The sequence below is a fragment of the Bos indicus x Bos taurus genome, chromosome 4 (assembly GCF_003369695.1).
Source record: "Bos indicus x Bos taurus breed Angus x Brahman F1 hybrid chromosome 4, Bos_hybrid_MaternalHap_v2.0, whole genome shotgun sequence".
Lineage (NCBI taxonomy): Eukaryota > Metazoa > Chordata > Mammalia > Artiodactyla > Bovidae > Bos > Bos indicus x Bos taurus.
The window spans coordinates 58,782,392-58,809,230 of record NC_040079.1 but is presented as its reverse complement, the minus strand read 5'-3'; the positions used below and the strand labels follow the sequence as shown (position 1 = coordinate 58,809,230).

At 42.2% G+C, this 26,839-nt stretch overlaps 2 protein-coding genes across 5 annotated transcripts in view; one reads left to right on the top strand and one right to left on the bottom strand.

Moving 5' to 3' along the window:
- ANLN (anillin actin binding protein) overlaps positions 1-26,839 on the bottom strand; it is a 174,915-nt gene that overhangs the window by 117,825 nt on the left and 30,251 nt on the right. The window lies entirely within an intron of this gene.
- Positions 1-26,839, top strand: part of KIAA0895 (KIAA0895 ortholog) — a 61,943-nt gene that overhangs the window by 32,299 nt on the left and 2,805 nt on the right. For 2 of the 4 annotated variants that reach the window (XM_027539532.1, XM_027539534.1), the window contains 4 exons: positions 4,850-4,993; positions 5,689-5,821; positions 6,388-6,693; positions 25,062-25,159. In XM_027539532.1, coding sequence (XP_027395333.1) covers positions 4,850-4,993; positions 5,689-5,821; positions 6,388-6,693; positions 25,062-25,159 — 681 coding nt within the window. Of the gene's footprint in view, positions 1-4,849; positions 4,994-5,688; positions 5,822-6,387; positions 6,694-22,703; positions 22,857-25,061; positions 25,160-26,839 lie in introns of those variants that run through there. The other 2 variants (XR_003510767.1, XM_027539533.1) reach the window with 2 other exon arrangements.

The window sequence follows — 26,839 nt, the reverse complement described above, 5'->3', positions numbered from 1 at the left end:
AGTGATGATTGGGGAATTCCCTGATGTTTGTTTGAATCTCCCACCAAATAATATTGGGAGATGTAGTTTTCTGATTAACTTAAATGATATTAATGGAGAAGAGAGATTTTATTAACCATGTGAGGGTGTATGAAAGTTTGATTCCCAAAGTGGTATAGATATTGATTCTCTGAGCTCTAGGGGGAAAGGATGAACTTTCTTTTATTTCCTATTTTAAAAAATAAAAGCTTGTGGTGAGGTGTGGATCAAAGGGTACCAAAATTCAGTTATAAACTTGGAATAAGTCCTGGGCATCTAAAATACAGCATAATGATTATAGGTAATAATAATATATTTTATACTTGAAATTTGCTAAGATCTTATGTTCCCACTGCATATGTGAGGTGATGGATTTGTAAATTAATTTGATTGTACTATTCATTCCACAGTGTGTGTGTATATATATATTGTCATCACATTGTATACCTTAAACACATCATTGTACAATTCCTAAAATGACATAGAAAATGTCATTTTCCTATGACATTTTTCATAGGAAAATGATTTTTTCCTATGCATATTGTAAACAATTTAAACAACTCCTGTAAAGTGCAAACAAACATCAGTGTAGCACATTACCCTTTCCCAAAGATGAACATCATATGGTGTAGCGTTTGGGTGTATCCTTCCAGGCTTCTTTGTGCCTTTTAAAATTGCTTATTGCCTTTTCTTTTTTCCAAAGTTGAAATCATACTTGTAAAATCTTTGTGGCCTGTAGGAGGTTGCATGCTGCTGCTGCTGCTGCTGCTAAGTCGCTTCAGTCGTGTCCGACTCTGTGCGACCCCATAGACGGCAGCCCACCAGGCTTCCCCGTCCCTGGGATTCTCCAGGCAAGAACACTGGAGTGGGTTGCCATTTCCTCCTCCAATGCAAGAAAATGAAAAGTGAAAGTGAAGTCACTCAGTCGTGTCTGGCTCTTAGCGACCCCATGGACTGCAGCCTATCAGGCTCCTCCGTCCATGGGATTTTCCAGGCAAGAGTACTGGAGTGGGGTGCCATCGCCTTCTCCTAGGAGGTTGCATAATGAAGCAGAAATTGTTGTCACACAGAAATACTCACTGATGAAGTAACCACTGAACACTGCTGACTTGTCTCTTAAAACTTGAATTTATTCACCTGTCCAACCACTGTCTCTCTATGTTGGAGTCTAATGCAAATGGATTGGGAAGTCAGTGAAGGATATTAGAAATCTGTGTGATCATTGACAAAGGTGTCTAGGTTGGACCAGTTGAAAATTAATAAAAAAAAAAAATTCTAGAGATGACCACAGGATGGGCACTTCAGTGAAGAATGATTGAATATGACATATTAAGCTAAGCTTTTGGGACCATCTGTGTAGCTCCCATGTAGGGTTGCTACCATGCTGGTGCATGTAAGTCATGCAGTGAAAGAAAAAATGTGCTATTGTATGTCATTTTGATAGAAAAATTACATCCCTTCTCCAAAAAGCTCCCACTATTTTTATTCTTTCTTTGATGTATGTAATAGTTGATAGGAACAAGGTTTCCCCAGTGTTGTTAAACTGCCAATATAATTTTTTAATCTTATATTTGTTAGAGTACGTTTTCAGGATAAATTTTCAATCAAATCTTTGTTCCCAATTATGAATATAAATGCATACTTACTATGAATGTGAATTCTTAGTTCAGTTCAGTCACTCAGTCGTGTCTGACTCTTTACAACCCCATGAATCGCAGCACTCCAGGTCTCCCTGTCCATCACCAACTCCCAGAGTTCACTCAAACTCATGTCCATCGAGTCAGTGATGTCGTCCAGCCATCTCATCCTCTGTCGTCCCCTTCTCCTCCTGCCCCCAATCCCTCCCAGCATCAGAGTCTTTTCCAATGAGTCAACTCTTCACATGAGGTGGCCAAAGTATTGGAGTTTCAGCTTCAGCATCAGTCCTTCCAATGAACACCCAGGACTGGTCTCCTTTAGGATGGACTGGTTGGATCTCCTTGCAGTCCAAGGGACTCTCAAGAGTCTTCTCCAACACCACAGTTCAAAAGCATCAATTCTTCGGTGCTCAGCTTTCTTCACAGTCCAACTCTCACACCCATACATGACCACTGGAAAAACCATAACCTTGACTAGACCGAATTCTTAGTAGCCTTCTATTAAGTACCATTTGTTGGTGATAACTAGGATCACCTGTATTTAAGTTTTTCCAAATTCTCTAGACTGTTTTATATCTGCTATAATAGTAACCAGATAATAACATTTTCCTACTGAGTAAGCATATACTAGAAAAGCTAATTTTTCCTAAATTAAGTAGATACTTTTAAAAACTTATAAGCACAAGTTATAATAAAAATTTTCTTTAGCTTTTGTTTAGGTCTAAATATAAGTCCAATATAGAAGTACCACTTCTGTATCTTATGTAATTAAGGCAACATTTCTCACTTTCTTCTAACACTGGTATATTGATGATTAGTGACCTTTAGGAGCTTCCCTTATAGCTCAGTCAGTAAAGAATCTGCCTGCAATGCAGGATACCCGGGTTTGATTCCTAGGTCGGGAAGATCCCCTGGAGAAGGAAATGGCAACCCACTCCAGTATTCTTGCCTGGAGAATCCCATGGACAGAGGAGCCTGGCAGCTACAGTCCATGGGGTCACAAGAGTCGGACTCGACTTAGCGACTTAACTACTAACTACTACTCCTACTAGTGACCTTAGACCAGTGTATGCAAATACCTTAGCTAATCTAGCGCCGAAGAACTGATGCTTTTGAACTGTGGTGCTGGAGAAGACTCTTGAGAGTCCCTTGGACTACAAGGAGATCCAACCAGTCCATTCTGAAGGAGATCAGCCCTGGGATTTCTTTGGAAGGAATGATGCTAAAGCTGAAACTCCAGTACTTTGGCCACCTCATGCGAAGAGTTGACTCATTGGAGAAGACTCTGATGCTGGGAGGGATTGGGGGCAGGAGGAGAAGAGGACGACAGAGGATGAGATGTCTGGATGGCATCACTGACTCGATGGACGTGAGTCTGAGTGAACTCCGGGAGTTGGTGATGGACAGGGAGGCCTGGCTGCGATACGTGGGGTCGCAAAGAGTCGGACACGACTGAGCAACTGAACTGAACTGAATCTGCTAAAATGGGCTTTTAATTATGTGCTAATTTGTTCTTTTAATTATCCTGGTTATCAGATAAGTAAATTAGCCTCTGGGTTATTTGCTGTGTTCCCATTCTCTGAGACCCTTCTAGCTTTCTACTGTGCTGGTGAATCACCTGGGAAATGTTAAAATGCAGATTCTGATTCAGTATGCACGCATCTTGGAGGCAGGCAAAATTCTGAAGTTGAAACCAGTTTCCAGGACAATTCAATGCTTCTGGCTTTTGGACCAAGGTTTTCCCAGGTGGCACAGTGGTAAAGAATTCTGCCCACTCCAGTACTCTTGCCTGGCAAATCCCATGGACGGAGGAGCCTGGTAGGCTGCAGTCCATGGGGTCGCTAGGAGTCGGACATGACTGAGCGACTTCACTTTCACTTTTCACTTTCATGCATTGGAGAAGGAAATGGCAACCCACTCCAGTGTGCTTGCCTGGAGAATCCCAGGGACGGGGGAGCCTGGTGGGCTGCCGTCTATGGGGTCGCACAGAGTCGGACACAACTGAAGCGACTTAGCAGCAGCAGCAGTGGGGATATATATGTTTACTTATAACTTGTAGTGCCTGAGCTTTACTGTACTTTTTGTGTTGAGCCTGTCATCTACAGTGGTGATATTTATAAAGAATGATGACATAATGGTGGTGATTACAATGCTGATGTAATAATTGACATGTATTGACTACTTGTATCTGCCACTGTGCTTTACAGAGGCTGGTAGTTTTTCTCAACAGAACCATGAAGTAGACATTATTGTAGTTATCCTCATTTACTAATGAGGAGGCTTAGTAATAAGTAACTTGCTCAGAGTCACACAGCCAGAAGGTGGCAGAGCCAGGATATCAACTCAGGTAGTGTGACTCTAGAGGTTGTACTTTTCATCTCTTTACTAGTCTGATGACAGCTAGAAATTTTAGACTTAATATAACAGGTGTCTGAATTTTCTAGCTTCTGTCACCATTCATATAAGATATATATGTGAATTTTCTAGATTTTTTTTTCCAGAAGATCTTTCAATAGCATTTTCTATTCTTATGTTTACCTTTTTGGTGGCTTTCCCATAGATGCTCATCATCTGTGATTTTTTACGAATTTTCTTACTTTTCTTAGTCTTTCTGTATATTTCTGTTTGCAGAAAAAGATCTCAACGTTCATATTCTTTTCATGTGAAAATTTATGAAGAATGAAAAGTAGATAGTACCCTGCCCTGAATGATAGATACAAAGTATTTTTAGTAATGTTGAGACTGTGTTTTCTGTCAAAGGAGAACATCAAGTTCTATAGGATCATCATAGAAGAGTGGTTTATTCTTTTGTGTGTTCTTAAAAATTGGAAATATTTTTTTCTTTATCCAAGTGGTAATTATATACTAGTGATTAGTCTGGAAACATACCTTCTGAGTTCTGCAAAACCACCAGATGTCTCAGAGAAGCCAAGAGAAACTAAGAACTCAGCCTGTTAGATACTGACAGGTGTGTAGTGCTTGAGCCCCTTTATCCCATGCTAAGAAGTATGTACATAAGTGTTTTGTAAAAACTTGTGAAAATGAGTGAATACTCTTTAGGATTAGAAAAATGTGCTTAGCTACAATTTAATTTGTAAATCAGTAAACACAGAACAGGTCATGATAAGCATATAGCTCAGTACTCACATCAGAGTAATCGGAGACAATTTACTTTATCTCTGTTTCTTTTACAGTCCATCAATATTATGGAACTGACTTTACAAAAGTATGGAAGTTATGAAAAATTTGAACAGGCCACCGGTGGTAGCCTGCTATCTAAAACTCGAATCTGGAGTCATGTTAGGAAGTACATGATGAAAGAAGGCTGCATGGGTGAGGTATGAAATCATGAGTGAACATGATGAGTTGACTGAACATTGTAACTCTCAGTGAGTGCTACGTGTTTTTTCTTTTTTTTTTCCTGCGGGTTATGTTTTCCCAACATTATTTTACTCATTAAATAAGTCATCTAGATTTCTAATTAAATATAAGTTTAAGTTTTTGTTGCATTGACTTGTGTTCAGTTTATTTTTCCCCTTATTACCATTTTTGTGTAGCTTGTTGGGAGTATATGAATTGGTTTAGGAAAATTATTAAGGAAGATATTTGCCACAGCGGCTTTTTTTATTAGTGGCTGGTTCCTAGTGTTCAGTCTCAAAATAAGCGTTGATCTAGCAGTGACTAGGACTCTGGCTCCTGCACCTTCCTTCGCATCATTTCATCCCAGGGACTATATTGGAGAGCAGAGCAGAGGCACAGTTCCAATTCTTTGTGTCTTCCGCATAGCTGTCTACTTTTCTTTCAATCTAGTAAAGGTTCTTGAGTTCCCCAAAGCTCAAAATTCCAAGGGTCAAAGCGATTCTGCATTTCAGCTTCTTGGTTTCTTGGTATAAACAAAAGAAAAAGGTGTTAATTTATGGGTCTGTTGTTGTCTGTGAAAACTTTCTCCCCCTGCCTTCTGTGTTTCGTCGTGTGTGTGTGTGTGTGTGTGTGTGTGTGTGTGTGTGTGTGTATTTTAACTTTTGCTTCTTAGATTGTAGTTCATCTCACTGAGGACCTGCTTTCCCGAGCTTCCATGACAGTAGTAAATGGATGTCCAACGCTGACCATCAATGTTTCCACTGCACGAGAACACTGGCTGGAAGGAATGCTGAGGCATGAAATAGGTAGGTGACCACCCTTCTCCACTTATTCAGTTGTAATAATAAATTACCTCAAGCACCTGTTTTTTATAATGTTTTTTTTCTTAGTAATATTTGGCAAAAAGTGATGAAATTGTTAGGTGTCACTTGAACTTAAAGTGAAGATATTAGTGTCTCATTTCAAATTAAGTTTTTTAGGGTACTGTGTAAATGGAGAGTCATTTAACTCCTCTGGATTTCAGTTCACGTTTCCCTGGTGGCTCAGACGGCAAAGCATCTGCCAGTTCACCCCCCTTCAACTGAGGCAATGACCTCTGAGATTCTTTTCAAATATCAAGTTATAATTCTTCTCTTAAAAGAAAATAAATTTCCTTAAAAGTTATACCTCTGCTAATGAGAAATACAATCCTTCTGAAGGCAGTGTCCTCAGTCAAACCCAAAGGCATTAGGGTCAGGCCATTTTCTGCTTTGTTTTCATTTGTTACATACACATCAGTTTGGTTTTAGAACTGTTGGTAGAATCTTCTCTTGGAGAAGAACTAACGTGAGCATGCATGTCTTGCGTTTCACGCGCCTTATTTCCTCCATAGGCACACATTATTTTCGAGGTATTAACAACCTTCAGCAGCCATGGAACAGTTGGACTGGCCGTAAAAAACTTGAACTAAAGCCAAATAACCCCACAGAGGAAGGACTGGCAAGTATTCACAGTGTCCTGTTTAGAAAAGACCCCTTTTTATGGAGGGCTGCCCTCCTCTACTACACTGTTTATCGTGCCAGCCAGATGTCTTTTTGTGAACTATTCAGAGATATTGGCAAGTTTGTCAAGGACCCCAATACGAGATGGGATTATTGTGTACGAGCCAAGAGGGGATGGACTGATACCTCTCAACCAGGTGAGAGTGCCTTAACTGTAGATTTTGTGATTAATGGGTAACTTGTCTATTGATTTTGGTCACATCCTGCTCTTCCCATCATTGAATCCACTCACCTTTGAAAAATTAAACTTTTGTTACTTGAGGTCAATGCTGATTTTCCCACACCACATTTTGTTAGCAGTATTTTGCTCATCTCTTAAGAAAAATTTCAAACCTACAGAAATTGGGAAATAATGATGGAATGAACACTTACTCTGGATTCACTAGTTCTTAACATTTTTCCATTTTTGCTTTCTCTCTGACTTTAAAAATAGTATTATTGAGATACATAGTTCATCCATTTTAAATACACAGTTCAGTGGTGTTTATAATGTTCATAGAGCTGTGCAGACAGTACCACTGTCTAATTCCAGAACATTTCATCACCCCAGAAGCAGCTCATCCCATTAGCAGGCATTCCCTGTTCTCTTTCCCCATTGTTCCCAGCGGTAAAAACCATTAATCTACTTTTGTTAGTTTTGCCTGTTTTGGATGTTTCATGTACATGGAATCACATGTGATGCTTTGTGGCTGGTTTCTTTCACTTAGTGTTTTTTTAAAGTTCGTTCGTATCGTAGCATGTATCAGTATACCAGCCCTTTTTACTGCTGAATAATGTTCCCGTGCATGCATATGATGCATTTTATTTATTCTTTCACCAGTTAATGGGCATTTTGGTTGTTTGCATTTTTTGGCTATTATGAATAATGCTATCATGAGTATTTGTGTACAAGCTTATATTGCTAATTCTCCTGAGTGTATACTTAGGGGTGGAAATTTGGGCTTATAGGTAACTCTGTGCCCAACCTTTTGAGGAACTGCCAGTGTTTCCAAAGTGCTGCACCATTTTACAACCCCACCACAGTGGATGAGGATTTCTAGTACACCATATCCTCCAAAACACCTACTGTCTTCATGTTTTAATTACTATTATAGCCATACTAGTGGGTATAAAGTGGTTAACTCGTGGTTTTTCTGCTGGCTAATGATATTCAGTATCTTTTCATGTGATTATCTGCTATTTGTGTATTTTCTTTGGAGAACTGTTTAGATCATTTGCCCATTTTTAATTGGTTTGTTTGTCTTTATTCTTGAGGTAAGAGTTTTTTTTGTATAGTATAGATACAAATCTCTTACCAAATAATGAAATATTTTCTCCTGTAGTATGTCTTTTCACTTTCTTGATGCTATTCTGACTTTGTTTTTACAGTGCCTTTTTTTTTAATGTGGGCCATTTTTTAAGTCTTTATTGAATTTGTTACAATATTGCATCTGTTTTTTTTTATGTTTTTGGAGCTTTGGCAAGAGACACATGAGTCTTAGCTACCTGCCCAAGGATTGGGCCCACACTCCTTTCATTGAAAGATGAAGTCTTAACCACTGGACAAAAAGGGAAGTCCCCTCTTTGTGACTTTTTAAAGAATTATTTATTCGTTGGTTTGTTTTGGCTACACCGCTCATTCTTGTGGCTTTTCTCTAGTTGCAGCGAGTGAGGGCTCCTGTCTGGCTGTGGTGTGTGGGCTTCTCATTGCGGTGGCCTCTCGCTGTGGCACACAGGCTCTAGGCACACGGGCTTCAGGAGTTGTGGCTCATGGGCATAGTTGCTCCATGGCATGTGGGATCTTCCCGGGACCAAGGAGCGAATCCATGTTCTCTGCATTGGCTGGCAAATTCTTAACCACTGGACCACCAGAGAAGTCCTCTCTGTAAATTTTTAAAAGCAAATTGTACACTTGACATCTCATTCCTTAAGAACTTAAGCATGCCTTTCCTAAGACTAAAACATTCTCTTCTACTTAAAACAGTATCATTATCACACTTAAGAAAGTGAGTTTTAATTCAGCAGTATCAACTCTTCATATACCGTATTTAAATATTCCCAACTCTTCCAAAAGTGTCTTTTACAGGTGTTGAAAAAAAATCTAGATCTAATCACTGTTCATGCATTACTTTTGGTAGCAATGTCTCTTTAACCACTTTTAATAGGGAGACACCTTGGACATTTGTTTTTTGTCAATGTTTTTTTTTTTCTAATTTATTTTTTTAAGATATATTTTATATTGGAGTATACAGAGGAGCCTGGTGGGCTACGGTTCATTGGGGTCACAAGGAGTTGGATATAACTGAACAACTGAGCACATACACACAGTTGATTAACAGTGTTGTGTTGAACGTGTACAGTGAAGTTGTTTAGTTACACACACACACACACACACACACACACACATATATATATATATATTCTTTTCCAAGTGCATCACCCATTTAGGTTACTACAGAACTTTACCACAGTTCCCTTTTCTACACAGCAGCTCGTTACTGGTTATCTGTTTCAAATATGGCAGTATGGACATGTTAATCCCAAACACCCAGTTTATCCCTGTCCCCTACTGTTCTCCTCTGGTAACCAGAAGTTTGTATTCTAAGTCTGTGATTCTGTTTCTGTTTTGCAAACAGATGCAAACTTTATTTGTATCGTTTTTTTTGATGCACTATATAAGCGATATCAGATCTTTGTCTTCCTCTGTCTTCACTAAGGATGAGGATCTCCTGACCTATCCGTGTTGCTGCAAATGGCTTCTTTTTAATGGCTGGGTGATACATACCACTGTACACATGTGCCTCTGCTTTATTCATTCCTCTGTCAGTAGCATATTGGTTTCCTCCATTATTATAAATAGCACTGCGGTGAACACTGGGGTACACGTATCCTTTACCCATAGTTTCCCCAGATATACGCCCCGGAGTCGCATTGCTGGATCATGTGGTAGCTCTAGTTTTAATATTTTTGAGGCATTTCCATAATGTCCTCCATAATTTACCTTTTGCTGTACCAATTTACTTTTCTCAACATCCTCTTTAGTATTTATTGTTTATAGATTTTTTTTTTAGTTCAGTTCAGCTCTTTTATTTTTTATATACAGGAGATCGTTCTAGATCCATGTCTAGTAGGTTTTTGATCATGACCATTCACATTAGTGTGAGGTGATATCTGATTGTAGTTTTGATGTGCATTTCTCTGCTAATTAGCAATGTTGAGAATCTCTCCATGTGCTGTGTAGCCATCTGTGTATGTTCTTTGGGGAAATGTCTGGTAATATCTTCTGCCCATTATTAGATTGTGTTGTTTGTTTTGTTTGATATTGAACTGCGTGAACTCTTTGTATATTTTCAAGATTAATCTTTGGAAATATTTTCTCCTATTGTGTGGGTTGTCTTTTGTTCATGGTTTCCTCAGCTGTGCAAAAGCCTTTGAGAATAATTAGATCTTATTTGTTTCTTTCAATTTTCATTTTCATTTGAAGTCGATTTATCAGTATTCTGTTAGTTCACGTGCACAGTAAAGTGATTCAGTTATACGTGTATATGTATCTCTTCTTTCCCAAATTCTTCTCGCATTTAAGTTTTTAGAGAATATTGAGCAGAGTTCACAGTGCTATAGAGCAGGTCCTTCTTGGCTATCTGTTTTCAGTATCATAATGTATTGTAAGTCTCTAACTCGCAATTTGTCCCTGCCCTCCATCTTTCCCCTTTGGTAATAACCCTCAGTTTGTTTTCTAAGTTTGTGAGTCTGTTTTTGTTTTGTAAATAATTTCATTTGTATCATTTTTTTTAGAGTCTGCATGTTAGCAATTTCAGGTGATATTCGTCTTTCCCTATTGACTGACTTCACTTAGTATGAGAATCTCCAGGTCCATTCATATTGCTGCCAACGGCATTATTTCATTCTTTTCTATGGCTGAGTATTATTCCATTTGGCATGTGTATCAGATCTTATTTACCCCTTATTCTATTGATGGAAAAATAGGTCGCTTCCATGTCAGTTACTAAACAGTGCTGAAAACACATTGGGGTGCCTGTATCTTCTGAACCGTGGGTTTAGGCAGATGTGCCTAGGAGTGGGATTGCTGGAGCATGTGGTATCTCTAGTTTTAGTTCTTAAGGAACCCACATAGTGTTCTCTATACTGGCTGTACCAATTTACATGCCCAGCAATAGGATTCAGTTTTTTCCATACCCACTCTAGCTTTTATTGTTCATAGATGTTTTGATGATAGCCGTTGTGACTGATGAGAGATGGTATCTCATTGTAGTTTTGATTTGCATTCCTCTGGTAATTAGTGATGTTGAGCATCTCCACATGCCTCTGAGTTCTGCATATGTTCTCTGGAGAAATGTCTGTTTAGGTCTTCTGCCTGTTGTTTGATTGCATTGTTTGCTTTTATTGATACTGAGCTGCATGAACTCTTTGTACATTTTAATCATTAATCTCTTTTTGGTTGATCCTTTGCAAATCTTTTCTCCCATTGTGTGGGTGATCTTTCCTTTTGTTTTAGTTTCTTCAGGAGTGCAGAAATTTTCATTTTATTTAGGTCCTATTTGTTTCTTTTAATTTTTCATTTGAAGTATAGTTGATAATGTTGTTAGTTTCAGATATGAAGCAAAATGGTTCCTTTATACATACGCACGTATCCATAGTTTCTCAAGTTTTTTTTTCCCCAGATTATTAGAGAATATTGGCACAATCGCTGTGCTGTACAGGAGGTCCATCTTGGTTATCTGTTTTCAATAATGTAGGTTATATATGTCAATCCCAAACTCCTAATTTATCCTTGCCCTCCACCTTTACAATTCAGTAACCATATGTGGGCTTTCTAAGTCTGTGAATCACTTTCTGCTTCATGAATTATGTCACCTCTATCAATCTTACTTAGATTCTGCATGTAAGCAACTTCAGATGATAGTTCTCTTTCTCTGTTTGACTTACTTCACTTAGTATGACAGTCTTCATGTCCATTCAAGTTGGTGCCAAGGGTATTATTTCATCCTTTTCAATGCCTGAATAAGATTCCTGTGGAAATATGTACAACATCTTCCTTATACCTTCTTCTGTCAATGGATATTTAGGTTACTTCCATGTAGTGCATGGGATCATAAGAGTTGGACATGACTTAGGGACTAAACAATGAAAACTTAACGTTTGTCATTGTAAAGAGCGCTACGATCAACACTTGGCTACCGTTATCATTTTAGACCAGGGTTTCTGCCAGATATATGCCAAGGAGTGAGACTGATGGATCACTCAGTTCAGTTCAGTGCCCAGTCATATCCGACTCTTTGCGACCCCATGAATCGCAGCACACCAGGCCTCCCTGTCCATCACCAACTCCCAGAGTTCACTCAAACTCATGTCCATTGAGTTGGTGATGCCATCCAGCCATCTTATCCTCCGTCATCCCCTTCTCCTCCTGCCTCCAATCCCTCCCAGCATCAGGGTATTTTCCAATGAGTCAACTCTTCACATGAGGTGGCCAAAGTATTGGAGTTTCAGCTTCAGCATCAGTCCTTCCAAAGATAACACAGGACTGATCTCCTTTAGGTACCTCTATTTTTAGTATTCAGCTGTGAAAGTGCTGCACTCAATTTGACAGCAAATTTGGAAAACTCAGCAGTGGCCGCAGGACTGGAAAAGGTCAGTTTTCATTCCAATCCCAAAGAAAGGCAATGCCAAAGAATGCTCAAACTACCACACAATTGCACTCATCTCACACGCTAGTAAACTAATGCTCAAAATTCTCCAAGCCAGGCTTCAGCAGTATGCAAACCGTGAACTTCCAGATGTTCAAGCTGGTTTTAGAAAAGGCAAAGGAGCCAGAGATCAAATTGCCAGCATCCTTGCTGGATCATTGAAAAAGCAAGAGAGTTCCAGAAAAACATCTATTTCTACTTTATTGACTATGCCAAAGCCTTTGACTGTGTGGATCACAATAAACTGTGGAAAATTCTGAAAGAGATGGGAAGACCAGACCACCTGACCTGCCTCTTGAGAAATCTGTATGCAGGTCAGGAAGCAACAGTTAGAACTGGACATGGAACAACAGACTGGTTCCAAATAGGAAAAGGAATACGTCAAGGGCTGTATATTGTCACCCTGTTTATTTAACTTATATGCAGAGTACATCATGAGAAATACTGGGCTGGAAGAAGCACAAGCAGGAATCAAGATTGCCTGGAGAAATATCAATAACCTCAGATATGCAGATGACACCACCCTTATGGCAGAAAGTGAAGAGGAACTCAAAAGCCTCTTGATAGTGAAAGAGGAGATTGAAAAAGTTGACTTAAAGCTCAACATTCAGAAAACGAAGATCATGGCATCTGGTCCCATCACTTCATGGCAAATAGATGGGGAAACAGAGTAAGAGTTTATTTTGGGGGGCTCCCAAATCACTGCAGATGGTGATTGCAGCCATGAAATTAAAAGACGCTTACTCCTTGGAAGGAAAGTTATGACCAACCTAGATAGCATATTGAAAAGCAGAGACATTACTTTGCCAACAAAGGTCCATCTAGTCAAGGCTATGGTTTTTCCAGTGGTCATGTATGGTTGCGAGAGTTGGACTGTGAAGAAAGCGGAGCGCCAAAGAATTGATGCTTTTGAACTGTGGTGTTGGAGAAGACTCTTGAGAGTCCCTTGGACTGCAAGGAGATCCAACTAGTCCATTCTAAAGGAGATCAGTCCTGGGTGTTCTTTGGAAGGAATGATGCTAAAGTGGAAACTCCAGTACTTTGGTCACCTCATGCGAATAGTTGGCTCATTGGAAAAGACACTGATGCTGGGAGGGATTGGGGGCAGGAGGAGAAGGGGATGACAAAGGATGAGATGGCTGGATGGCATCACCGACTAGATGGATGTGAGTTTGAGTGAACTCAGGGAGATAGTGATGGACAGGGAGGCCTGGCATGCTGCGATTCATGGGGTTGCAAAGAGTCAGACACGAATGAGCAACTGAACTGAACTGAACTTCCATTTGTTTCTGCAGAGTGGCTGCTTCAGGATTCCATTGCTTTTAACAGGGTAGGAGGGTTCCTTTTTCTCAGTGTCCCTCTCCAGATTTTATTCTTTGAAGACTTTATGGTGGTGGCCATTCTGAGTACTGCCAGGGGATATGTCTAGTTGTCCTTTTGATCTACAATTCTCCAATAGCAACCCAAATAGAGCATATTATCTTATGCCAGTTTTGTGTTTAAAACTGTGAGATGAACATGTGCCTCTTGAAATTGGCTACATAAGTCTGCTTTCTTATAAATTACATTTCTCAGCTACCCCAGCACATTTGTTGAGGGCAGGTATCTTTCACCACCTCCCAGTCTTTCTGACTATGATATGCCCTTTTGTGCCTGTTTTAAAGGTGTAGTTATAAGAAACGGCCACATGGCGGCAGGCTTTATTGATGCCCAAGTCTGTGACTCAAGAAACTAGAGCCTTCTGAAACTTATTTTTCCTGGGTCATAAAAGAGAGTAGAGATACCCTGGAGAAGGGCATTGTAACCCGCTCCAGTATGCTTGCCTGGAGAATTCCAAGGACAGAGGAGCCTAGTGGGCTAGAGTCCATAAGGTCGCAAGGACTCAGACGCTACTGAGGCCACATAGAACCCAACAAGATGAGAATGCCGTGTGACACAACACACAGCCCAGCTTTCTGTGCCTAACTTCTCCTTCAGCTGTAGCGCATCCACACTGCTCCAAGAGCCCTGTGCGGGATGCTGTGGTGCATGCCTGGGGTGACTCTAAGGAAGGAGGCTAGAGATAGAGAAGCCAGCACCAGGAGACGTGGAACAGGTGACTTTTCAAAGTGTTTCCAGTCCACAGAGTCTGCCTGCCTTTGCGGCACTAGGCGCCTTTGGCTGTGGGAGTGCCTGCTGGATCTGGAGATTGTGCTCCCATCCAAAGGGAACAGGGCACTACACGTCCGAGGCAAGGTCATTTGCTGGCACAGCCTTCCCACATCCTTCAGCCCCCTGCCAGCCCTGGCTTGGGACAAAGGCCTGCTCTCACCGTGTGGATGTGTGTCTACCAGGATGCCGAGGATCCCATGGAAGAGGGCAGGCATTGTTTTTTTAATCTAAGTTTTTATTGATACTGTAGTATAAATGATTTACAGTGTCACATTGATTTTAACTGTGCACACACATAGTTCAGTATCAGAAAGATAGAGATCAACTCTTTTTAGGCTTCTTTTCCCATAGAGTTGTCGGTGTTTTTTCCATCCTGTTCCCTGTGCTATACACCAGGTCCTTTTTACTGATCTATTTCAAATGTATAAACAGGTACCTGTTAATTCCAGTGACCTAATGGAATTCCTTGCTCCTGCACCTTCTCTCTTTGGGCATCATATGGATTTTTTTTTTTTTTTTTCCTTTGTGAGCCTCTTATGTATTCTCAAGCTCTTTTTTTTTTTTTTTTTTTCCGCTAAATCTTAACTTTTCACCTCTAAGTGTTATCATAGAATATGTGTCTTTCTCGGACTTGTTCATATATATTCTGCAGGTCCAGCCATATGTCCCCAAATGGAATTATTCCATTGTTTTTTCAGGAGGAGTAGTATTCCTTTGTGTGTTTATACCTAAGCTTCTATATCCTTACCTCCAGTGATAAACATTTTGGTTGCTTTTCTGTCTGGGCTGTTTTAAACTGTGCGGCAGTCAAGGGTGGGGTGTGTGTATCTTTATGCACTGTGGTTTTGTCCCTCAGTACAATTGCTCAATTGTCAGATGACCGTATTTCTTTCCCTGAGAAACCTCCATCCTGTTCTGTTGATGTCTGTTAGCAGTTTCCATTTCCTGCCACATTGTACAAGCATTCTTTTTTGTGCAGCCCCCTCTCCATCATCTATCATGTGTAGTCGTTCAGTGATGGGAATTTTGTTGACAGTCAGGGAATACACTTCTTTTGATTTGCAGTTCTCTGGTAAGGAGCAATATGGTGTGTGTTTTCCTGGGAACCTTTTTTTGTGTATAAGAGGGTGTGATGAAAATTCACCTCCTGAAATTAGCTTCTGGGAAGTCTGCCCTCCTATGAATTCCATTTCTCATACCTGCGCTGGGACATTTCTGGATGGCAGGTATGCTTTCCTACCTCACAATCCTTGCATACATGGTGTACTCCTCAGATCAGATCAGATCAGTCGCTCAGTCGTGTCCGACTCTTTGCGACCCCATGAATCGCAGCACACCAGGCCTCCCTGTCCATCACCAACTCCTGGAGTTCACTCAGACTCACGTCCATCGAGTCAGTGATGCCATCCAGCCATCTCATCCTCTATCGTCCCCTTCTCCTCCTGCCCCCAATCCCTCCCAGCATCAGAGTCTTTTCCAATGAGTCAACTCTTCACATGAGGTGGCCAAAGTACTGGAGTTTCAGCTTTAGCATCATTCCTTCCAAAGAAATCCCAGGCCTGTACTCCTCAGTGCCTGTTTTATGGGTGTAGTTACGAGAATGGCCACCAAGGGCAGGCTTTCTTCAGACTCAGGCATCTAGAGTCATTCTGCAAGTTTTTTCCTCCTCCTTGGGTTGTGAATGAGAGTGGAATGTGGCAAAACATAGAGCCCAGGGCTTGTCTTTGTTTCTTTCTTCTCTCTTCTACTGCCCTGCGTGGATCCAGACCCTCAAAGATATCTGTGCATGTTGGTGTAAGCCACACTTGGGGCAACTCTAAGGAAGGAGGCTAGAGATAGGGAACCCATCAGCAGAAGAGGAGGAGACCGGGCGAATATTCAGAGCTCTTCCAGTCCACGGAATCCACCTGCCTTGGTGAGCACTAGGCAAAAATAGGCTGTGGGATGTGCCCGCCGGTTCTGGAGATTGTGGTCCCATTCAGAGAGGACCAGGCACTACAGCTCCAAGCAAGGTCATTTGTTGGCACAGCCTTCCCGTCTCCTTCAGCCCTCTGCCAGCCCTGCCTTCAGACACAAGCCTGTTCTAACCAAGTGGCTGTGTATCCACTGGGACCATGAACATCCTGTGGAAGAGGGTAGGCATGGTTTTTGTATTATTTAATTTTTAGTTTATATTGATATAGCTGACTTACAGTGTCATGTTTATTTTCGCTGTGCACCCACATGATTCAGATTCAGATAGATGAGAGATCTACCCTTTTTAGGCTTCTTTTCCACAGATTTGTTAGGCTTTAGAGTCTGGTTCCCTGTGCTGTGCACTAGGTCTTCTTTGAGGATATATTTCAAATGTATAACTGGGAACCTGTTAATCCCAATGACCTAATGGAATTCCCTATTCCTGCACCTTCTCTTTTGGGGCACCATATGGTGTTTTTTTTTTCTCCTCCGCAGTCTCTTTTGTTTTCAAAGCTGCTCTTGTCTTGATAAATCTGAATTACCTCTGCTGCTGCTAAGTCACTTCAGTCGTGTCCGACTCTGTGTGCCCCACAGACAGCAGCCCACCAGGCTCCCCCGTCCCTGGGATTCTCCAGGCAAGAACACTGGAGTGGGTTGCCATTTCCTTCTCCAGTGCATGAAAGTGAAAAGGGAAAGTGAAGTCGCTCAGTCGTGTCCGACTCTAGCGATCCCATGGACTTCAGCCTTCCAGGCTCCTCCATCCATGGGATTTTCCAGGCAGGAGTACTGGAGTGGGGTGCCACTGCCTTCTCCGTTTTACCTCTAAGTGTTATCATACGGTATTTTTTCCTCCTCTGGTTGTGTTCACACAGTATAATGTTCTGCTGGTCCAGCCATGTGTCCCCAGATGGCATTATTCCATTTCTTTTTTGGGAGGAGTAATAGTCCTTTGTGTGTTTGTACCTAAGCTTCTATATCCCTGCCTCTCATGATGGACATTTTTGGTGCTTTTCTGTTCTGGCTTCTGTAAACTGTGCCGCAGTCAAGAGTGTGGTGTGCACATCTTTACACATTGGGTTTTTGTCCTTTTACTAGCCAGGGGTGCGGTTGCTCGATTATCAGGTGACTCTATATTTCTTTCCCTGAGAACCTCCATCCTGTTCTGCTGATGTCTGTTAGCAGTGTCCATTCGCCGCCACATCGTAGGAGGGGCCTGTTTGTCGAGGTCCCTCTCCAGCATCAATTGTGTGTAATCGTTCAGTGATGGCCATTCTGTTGACTGCCAGGGGATCCAGGTCTTTGTCCTTTTGATTTGCAATTCTCCACTAAGGAATGATAACGTGTGTATTTTGGTGGGACAGTTTTTATGTATAAGAGGGTGTGATGAAAATTGACCTCTTGAAATTGGCTTCTGGGAGGTCTGCCCTCCTATGAATTCCTTTTCTCATCCCTTCACCGGGACATCTCTGGATGGCAGGTATGCTTTCCTGTCTCACAGTCCTTGGATACATGGTGTACTCCTCAGTGCCTGTTTTATGGGTGTAGTTACAAGAAACTGGCCACCAGGTGGCAGGCTTTCTTCATGCCTGAGTCTGTGACTCGGGCATCCACAGTCTTAAAAGTTTGTTGTTTTTTCCCCCTGGGTTGTGATTGAGCGTGGAATGTGGCAAAACACACAACTAAGGGCTTGTGTGTGTTTCTTTCCTCTCCCTTCACCTACTGGCCCGAGTGAATGCCAAGTCCTCGAAGATCTCTGTGCAGGGTAGTGTTAACCACACTTGAGGCAACTCTAAGGAGGCTAGAGATAGGGAAGCCATCAGCAGAAGAGGAGGAGGACCGGGTGACTTTTCAAAGCTCTTCCGGTCTACAGGGTCCACCTACCTTGGTGGGCATTAGGTAGAAATAGGCTATGGGATGTGCCTGCTGGATCTGGAGATTTGGTCCCAATCAAAGAGGACCAGGCACTACAGCTCCAAGCAAGTTCATTTGCTGGCACAGCCTTCGCATCTCCTTCAGCCTCTGCCAGCCCTGCCTTCGGACACAAGCCTGTTCTGACCATGTGGATGTGTATTCACCGGGACCCCGAGGATCCCATGGAAGAGGGTAGGCTCTTTTTAAAAAAAATTTTAGCTTATACTGAAGTATAATTTACAGTGTCGTGTTTATTTTCCCTGTGCACCCACATGGTCCAGTTTCAGGTAAAGACCTACCCTTTTTAGGCTTCTTTTCCATAGATCGGTTAGGGTTTGGAGTCTGGTTCTCTGTGCTATCCAATAGGTCCTCTTTGAGGATATATTTCAAATCTGTAACTGGGAACCTGTTAATCCCAATAACCTAATGGAATTCCCTGCTCCTGCACCTTCTCTTTTGGGGCATTTTTTTTCCTCTGTAAGTCTCTCTTGTATGGTAAAGCTGCTCTTGATAAATCTGAATTTTCACCTCAAATGTTATCATACATTTTTTTTTTTCATCTGGTTGTGTTCACACAGTATAATGTTCTGCTGGTCCAGCCATGTGTCCCCAGATGGCATTATTCCATTTCTCTTTCGGGAGTAGTAATATTCCTTTGTGTGTTTGTACCTAAACTTCTATATCCCTGCCTCTCATGATGGACATTTTGTTGCTTTTCTGTCCGGGCTGCTGTAACCGGTCCTGCAGTCAAGGGTGGGGTGCGTGGGTCTTTACACATTGCGGTTTTTTCCCTTTACCAACTAGGAGTGCGGTTGCTCTATTATCAGGTGACTCCGTCCTGTTCTGCTGATGTCTGTTAGCAGTGTCCATTCCCCGCCACATCGTAGGAGGGGCCTGTTTGTCGAGGTCCCTCTCCGGCATCAGTCGTGTGTAATCATTCGGTGATGGCCATTCTGTTGACTGCCAGGGGTTCCAGGTCTTTGTCCTTTTGATTTGCAATTCTCCAGTAAGGAGTGATGGTGTGTATTTTGGTGGGACAGTTTTTATGTATAAGAGGGTGTGTTCAAAATTGACCTCTTGAAATTGGCTTCTGGGAAGTCTGCCTTCCTCTGAATTCCGTTTCTCATACCTTCGCCGGGACATTTCTGGATGGCAGGTATGCTTTCCCATCTCTCAGTTCTTGCTTTCATGGTGTACTCCTCCGTGCCTGTATTAACGGTGTAGTTACAAGAAACAGCCACCAGGCGGCAGCGTTTCTTCATGCCTGAGTCACAGACTCGGGCATCCACAGTCATTATGAAAGTTTACCCCCTCCCCCTCCCCCCACCCCTGAGTTGTGAATGAGAGTGGGGTGTGGCAAAACACACAACTCAGGGCTTGTGTGTTTTACTTTCCTCTCCCTTCTCCTACTGGCCCGGGTTAATGTCAGCCCCTAGAAGATCTCTGTGCACTGTGGTGTGAGCCATCCATGGGGCAACTCTAAGGAAGGAAGCTAGAGATAGGGAAGCCATCAGCAGAAGAGGAGGAGGCCAGGTGACTTTTCAGAGCTTTTCCAGTCCACAGAATCCACCTGCCTTGGTGGGCACTAGGGAAGAATAGGCTGTGGGATGTGCCCGCTGGATCTGGAGATTTGGTCCCATTCAAAGAGGACCAGGCACTACAGCTCCAAGCAAGGTCATTTGTTGGCACAGCCTTCCCGTCTCCTTCAGCCCTCTGCCAGCCCTGCCTTCGGACACAAGCCTATTCTGACCATGTGGATGTGTATCCACCGGGACCCTGAGGATCCCTGTAAGAGGACAGGCATTTTATTATTTAATTTTTAGTTTATGTTGAAGTGCAGCCAGTGTACGTGTCATGTTTATTTTCCCTGTGACCCACATGGTTCAGATTCAGATATTTAGAGATCTACTCCTTTTAGGCTTCTTTTCCACACATTTGTTAGGGTCTGGAGTCTGGTTCCCTGTGCTATGCACTAGGTCCTCTTTGAGGATGTATTTCAAGTCTATAACTGGGTACCTTTTAATCCCAAAGACCTAATGAATTCCCTGCTCCTGTACCTTCTTTTTTGGGGCACCATATTTTTTCTTTTTCTGTGTAAGTCTCTTGTTTTGTAAAGCTGCTCTTATCTTGATAAATCTGAAGTTTCACCTCTAAATGTTATCATACTGCATTTTTTTTTCCTCTGGTTATGTTCTGCTGGTCCAGCCATGTGTCCCCAAATGGCATTATTCCATTTCTTTCTTGGGAGGAGTAATGTTCCTTTGTGTGTTTGTACCTGAGTTTCTATATCCCAGACATTTTTGTTGCTTTTCTGTCCTTGCTGCTGTAAACCGTGCCGCAGTCAAGGGTAGGGTGCGTGGGTCTTTACGCATTTCGGTTTTGTCCCTTTACCAACTTAGGAGTGCGGTTGCTCGATTATCAGGTGACTCTGTATTTCTTTCCCTAAGAAGCCTCTGTTCTGCGGATGTCTGTTAGCAGTGTCCATTCCCCGCCACATCGTAGGAGGGGCCTGTTTATCGAGGTCCCTCTCCAGCATCAATCGTGTATAATCATTTGGTGATGGCCATTCTGTTGACTGCCAGGGGATCCAGGTCTTTGTACTTTAGATTTGCAGTTCTCCACTAAGGAGTGATACGTGTGTATTGTGGTGGGACAGTTTTTATGTATAAGAGGGTGTAATGAAAATGGACCTCTTGAAATTGGCTTCTGGGAAGTCTGCCTTCCTGTGAATTCTGTTTCTCATACCTTCGCCAGGACATTTCTGGATGGCAGGTATGCTTTCCCATCTCACAGTCCTTGCGTACATGGTGTACTCCGCAGTGCCTGTGTTAACGGTGTAATTACGAGAAACAGCCACCAGGTAGCAGGCTTTCTTCATGCCTGACTCAGGCATCCAGAGTCATTCTGCAAGTTTCCCACCCCTGGGTTGTGAACCAGAGTGGGATGTGGCAAAACACACAGCCCAGCGCTTGTGTGTGTCTCTTTCCTCTCCCTTCTCCTTTTGGCCCAGGGGAATGCCAAGCCCTCGAAGATCTCTGTGCAGGGTGCTGTGTCCATACTCTGGGCATCTTTAATGAGGGAGGCTAGAGATAGGGAAGCCAGCAGCAGAGGAGGAGGCCAGGTGCCTCTCAAAGCTCATCTGGCCCACAGAGTCTGCCTGACTTGGTGGGCATAGCCAACAGTTAGCTGTGGGATGTGCCCACTGGATCTGGAGATTGTGGTCTCATCCTAGGAGGATCTGGCACTACAGCTCCAAGCAAGGTCATTTTCTGGCACAGCCTTCGCATCTCCTTCAGCCCTGGCACACAAGCCTGCTCTGACCATGTGGATGTGTAATCACCAGACTGCAAGGAACCCCTGGACAAGGGTAGGCTTTTTAAGTTTTAGTGGATACTAAAATATAGCTTATTTACAGTGTTGTTTTATTTTTCCTGTGCACCCACATGGTTCAGTTTCAGACAGAGGTCTACTCTTTTTAGGCTTCTTTCCCCATAGTTGTTAAGATTTTGGGTCTAGTTTCCTGTGTTGTACACTGCTTACTCGCTCAGTCTTGGTCTGACCCTTTGTGACCCCATGGATTGTAGCCTGCCAGGCCCCTCTGTCCATGGGATTGTCCAGGCAAGAATACTGGAGTGGGCTGCCATGCCCTCCTCCAGGGGATCTTCCTGAACAGGCATCGAACCCAGGTCTCCCGCATTTCAGGCGGATTCTTTACCGTCTGAGCCACCAGGGAAGCCTGTGCTATACACGAGGTCCTTTCTGATGATCTATTCAAATGTATAAATGGGGACCTGTTAAACTCTAACGACCTAAGGAAATCCCGGCTCATGCTCCTTCTCTTGGGGGCACTATATGGTTTTGTTTTTTCTCTGTGAGTCTCTGCTGTGAATCCTTCAAACTGTTGGTTTTTTGTTGTTTGCTTTTTTTTTTTTTTTTGCTAAATCTTAGTTTCCACCTCTAAGTATTATCATAGAATGTGTGTCTTTCTCTGATTTTGGTCGTGCAGTATAATGTTCTGCAGGTCCAGTCGTGTGGTCCCAGATGACATTATTCCATTTCTTGTTCACGAGGAATAGTATACATTTGTGTGTTTGTATCTAAGCTTCTATATCCCGTCCTCTTTTGATGGACACTTTTGTTGCTCTTCTGTCCTGGCTGCTGTAAATCGTGCGGCAGTCAAGGGTGGGGTGCATGCGTCTTTAAGCATCGTGAAGCATTGTGGTTTTGTCCCTTTACTGGCCAGGAGTGCTACTGCTCGATCATCAGGTGACTCTCTCTCTTTCCCTGAGAAACCTCCATCCTGTTCTGCAGTGTCTGTTACCAGTGTCCATTCCCTGCCACTCCAAGGATGCCCCTATCTAGCATTTATCCTGTGCAGATATTTGGTGAGATGTCCATTCTGCTACTGCTAGGGGGATACACCTTGTCATTTCGATTTGCAGTTCTCCAGTAAAGGAGCATATCGTCTGCATTTTCTGGAACACGTTGTGTCTAAGAAGGTGTGATGAAAATTGACCTCCTGATATGGCTTCTGGGAAATCTCCCGTTACGTATTCCGTTTCTCATACCTACTCTGGGACACTTGTGGACGCCAGGTATCCTTTAACTCCTAAGTGCTTGCGAATATAGTCGACTTACATTTCACTGTATATCTACTTGTTTATTTATATTCAGATGTAAGTTTACTCCTTTTTGCTTTTTTTCTAATTTAATATGTGACTAGTAATATGCAGAATTGTTTATTTAGTTCCTGGAATTTCTGAGCTTTGTCAGATTGCTGAGCCAGCCATGTGGGTGGGTTCCTGATGGTTGGTTGGGTATGATGTCAGAGGTGAAACTCCCAGTGGGTTCACTGGTCTTTGACACGGTTGGGAGTTGGTCTGTTGTGTCCTGACGATTTTGTTGGCTCACTGGTAAGTGGGACCTGATCTGCAGTGCTGGCTAAGATGCCCAGAGTATCTCGAGCTGCTATTGTCCTGCTGGGGGCTGAGGCCCACCAGCACCAGGTATTAGGACTGGTCTCACCTGCTGCGGGCTGGGTTGAGTCCTGGTATAGGAAACTGCCATTGTCCCGGGGCTTGTATATGTCTGCCTATGGTTGGGATTTATTTCTACCTGGCTTGTTGCTTGATCCGAGATGACCCAGTATTGGTGCCTTCAGGCTGGTGAATGGGGTGGGCCTGGGACCTGGTCACAAGGCTATAAGCTGCAGGGAGAATTCCAAAACAGTGCTTCACAGCAGCAGTTCTGAAATGGTAGAACCAACTCCCCAAAGTGGCTGTCACCCGTGTCTGGATCCCCAGGGTGACCTCTGCCTTTCTGGGAGATTTTTTAGGATTGACAGTAGTTCTGACCAGGCTCCTTTCAAATTACTGCTCCTTTTCTGGCTCTCAGAGCATGTGAAATTTCGTGGGCACCTTTTCCTTTAAGAGTAGAGTCTTTCTTTTCCAGAGCGTATGGATCTCTCCAGAGTAAGTCCCTCTGACCTTCAAAGCCAAACATTCTGGGGTCTTGTCTTCCCCACACAGGGCGCCTGGGCTTATTTTCCTGCTCCTTGTAAAGGGTCTCTCTCCCTGCCGTTAGTCTTCCATTTGTGGGTCTCTCACCTGTACTGCCGGAGAAGGCGATGGCACCCCACTCCAGGACTCTCGCCTGGAGGATCCATGGACAGAGGAGCCTGGTGGGCTGCAGTCCATGGGGTCCTAAGAGTCAGACACGACTGAGCGACTTCACTTTCACTTTCATGCACTGGAAAAGGAAATGGCAACCCACTCCAGTGTTCTTGCCTGGAGAATCCCAGGGACCGGGGGAGCCTGGCGGGCTGCCGTCTGTGGGGTCGCACAGAGTCGGACATGACTGAAGTGACTCAGCAGCAGCAGCACCTGTACTTCGATTTCTCCCCTCCTGCCCACCTAACTGTGGTTCCTCCTTTGTATCTTTTGTTGTAGAAGTATTTTCTGGTCGGTTTTGGTCTTTCTCATTGATACTTGGTCTGTAAATTGTATAATTTTGGTATGCCTCTGAGAGGTGTGCTTAGGGTATTCCTAGTCCAGCATCTTGGGAACTCTTGAACAATAATTTCTTAATATATGATTCTCCATTTGGTAGAATTCTAGTTCCGTCTAGTCCATTTAAACCTAGAGCAAAATTTTTAAAAATTTATACAAGTTATGTCATAATGGGAGAAAGGTTTTCTTTGTAAGTAGAACACCATTTTTTATCTAGGCTCAGATCTCATTCCTGATTTTTATATTACAATTTCATATTCTTTACAAATTCAGTTCTAGTTTTTTGTTTCATTGAGCGTAGGAGTAGTATCAAAATCATCGACTGTTAAAGGGTACTATTAAAAAAAAAGAGGGGGATTTCTGAAATCCCATGTCTCCAGAGTATCTCCTTGAGACTTAGCTGTTCTACAGCTTGCCTTCCCCAGCCTTCCTCACCCAGATGCCTTCAGTGTATCATGGGAGTTAAGTTTATGATCAGATGGTGGGCGGGATAATTATGAATCATGTATTTTAAATCACTAGTGTTTCTTTAGGGGAAAATACTGTTTCGATGATGGGGAGCCAGGAAAAGGAATTCCTAAAGGGAAGCTGTTTGACTTAACTCACTTGTGGTGGTTCTCCAGACCTTGCACCTTACACTTTATGTTACGGTGATAGTTAAATTTCTGATTTTGCTCCACCCCTTTTTTTGTTATACACAGGACTGATTCCTCTAGTAAAGTGAATGGGCTGGTATCTAGTTACTTAGCTTCTTTAAACATCAGAAAGTAAACACTATTTTGGTTCCTCCAGGGTGTTTCAGTAAAGACCAGGTATACTTGGATGGTATCCTGCAAATCCTCCGCTATAGAGAGACCATTGACTTCCATCTTCTGACCACCCTGGGGAAGGTGAGTGAGACCAACGGCACACAATTCCCGGACACACCAGGTCAGCATTTCCTCCAGCTCATTTCATGATTAAATAGGTCTCAAGCTGAAACTCTTTAGCAATAAAATCATATTCCTTATGTGATAATAAGAGGGAAGAAATGGGGTTCTGTCACAGAACCAAGTTACAATATTTCTTTGTGGACAGTAAGAAAAGGAAACTTGGAATCATTAATTTTTATATGCATTTTTTTCTAAAATAAAGTGAGCTGCAGGTATAACTCTACTCATCTTTATGCATTAGCATGATCTCCCAAGAACAAGGATATTCTGACATGACCATATGATTTTCTAAAGAAATTTATCATTGATTCCATACAATGCCTGAAAAAACAGTCCACTTCATATTCTCCAGATCATCTCTAAAATGTCCCTTGTAGCTTTTTCATGACCCTAAATCCAGTCAAGATTTATGTCTTGCATTTAGTTGTTCTCTTTAAACTCTTAATTTATAAAGTCCCTCTCACCCTAGTCTTTCTTTTTTACGACATGTTTAAGAATTCAGGACAATTTCCTTGAGAATTCCTAGAATCTGGACTGTTTTCTTATAATTAGCTTCAGGTTAAACATTTTTGCCAAGAAATACTGCTTAAATGAGTCATGTATCTCTCAGTGTGTCACATTAGACACCATGTATTACTGTCCCATTACTAGTGGTACTGTGTTTAATCACCCAGGTAAGTTAGTTACTGCCAGATCTCTCCATTGTAAAGGTACCTTTACACCACTGCATTAATAAGTAATCTGTGGGATGGAATCTTTAAATGTACTATTCTCTAACCTTTCTAGAAATGGTTTTAACATCTCCTGATGATTTTTGCCCAAATCAGTTACTACACTGGTAGTAGCAAAATAGAGATCTTTGCATTCTGTTACATTTCACTCCTCCCTTTTATTCAGCTCTTCCAGTGACTGCTCCTAGGTTTTTAAAAACATGTCTACATGTTTCCCAGCAAAGTAAAGTATTCCGGGCTCACCTTAGATATTTCTTCAAGGAAGTCTTGATTCCTCTTAGTGGGAAATGGTATTTAGAAAACAAGATCTCAGCAAAAGGTGTGTACATCACTTCTGGGGTGCTGATACTTCTAGAGCTTTTCAGTGAGCAAATTGTATATTTGTTCTAAATCATAAGGACATTCTAATTCAAATCAGACACCACACGGTGCTTTTACAACCCTTACCATTCCATGTGTGTATCTTCTTTTTCTTAAAATGAGCACCTTATTTCCCAGCATTAGCCTCATTAAACTCAGAATGGTTTAAGATAAAACTACATCAGTATCAACACCAAACCTATTTCCTATCACCTACTACACTTAGTGACATAAATATTCAATAAAATAATTGAGTGTTGATCAGAAGACAATAGTACGTAAAACCAACTGTGTTTTGTTTGGAATTTTGCATTGCACAGGTAATTTATAGAACTTAAAATTTTTACCCCTCAGCTTAATATAGTACCTGTGAAAGACTGGCTTCTTCCTCAAATGAATGAAAGAGATGTGAAATTTTTTAAAATACTTAAAAATTTCAAAGCAAGAAAATTTAACAAAACACAAATTGTATTTCTCAATACAAAAAGGAATTTAATATACAATTGTGCTGATTTTCCTAATACATTAGTACAGCATTTACATTCTA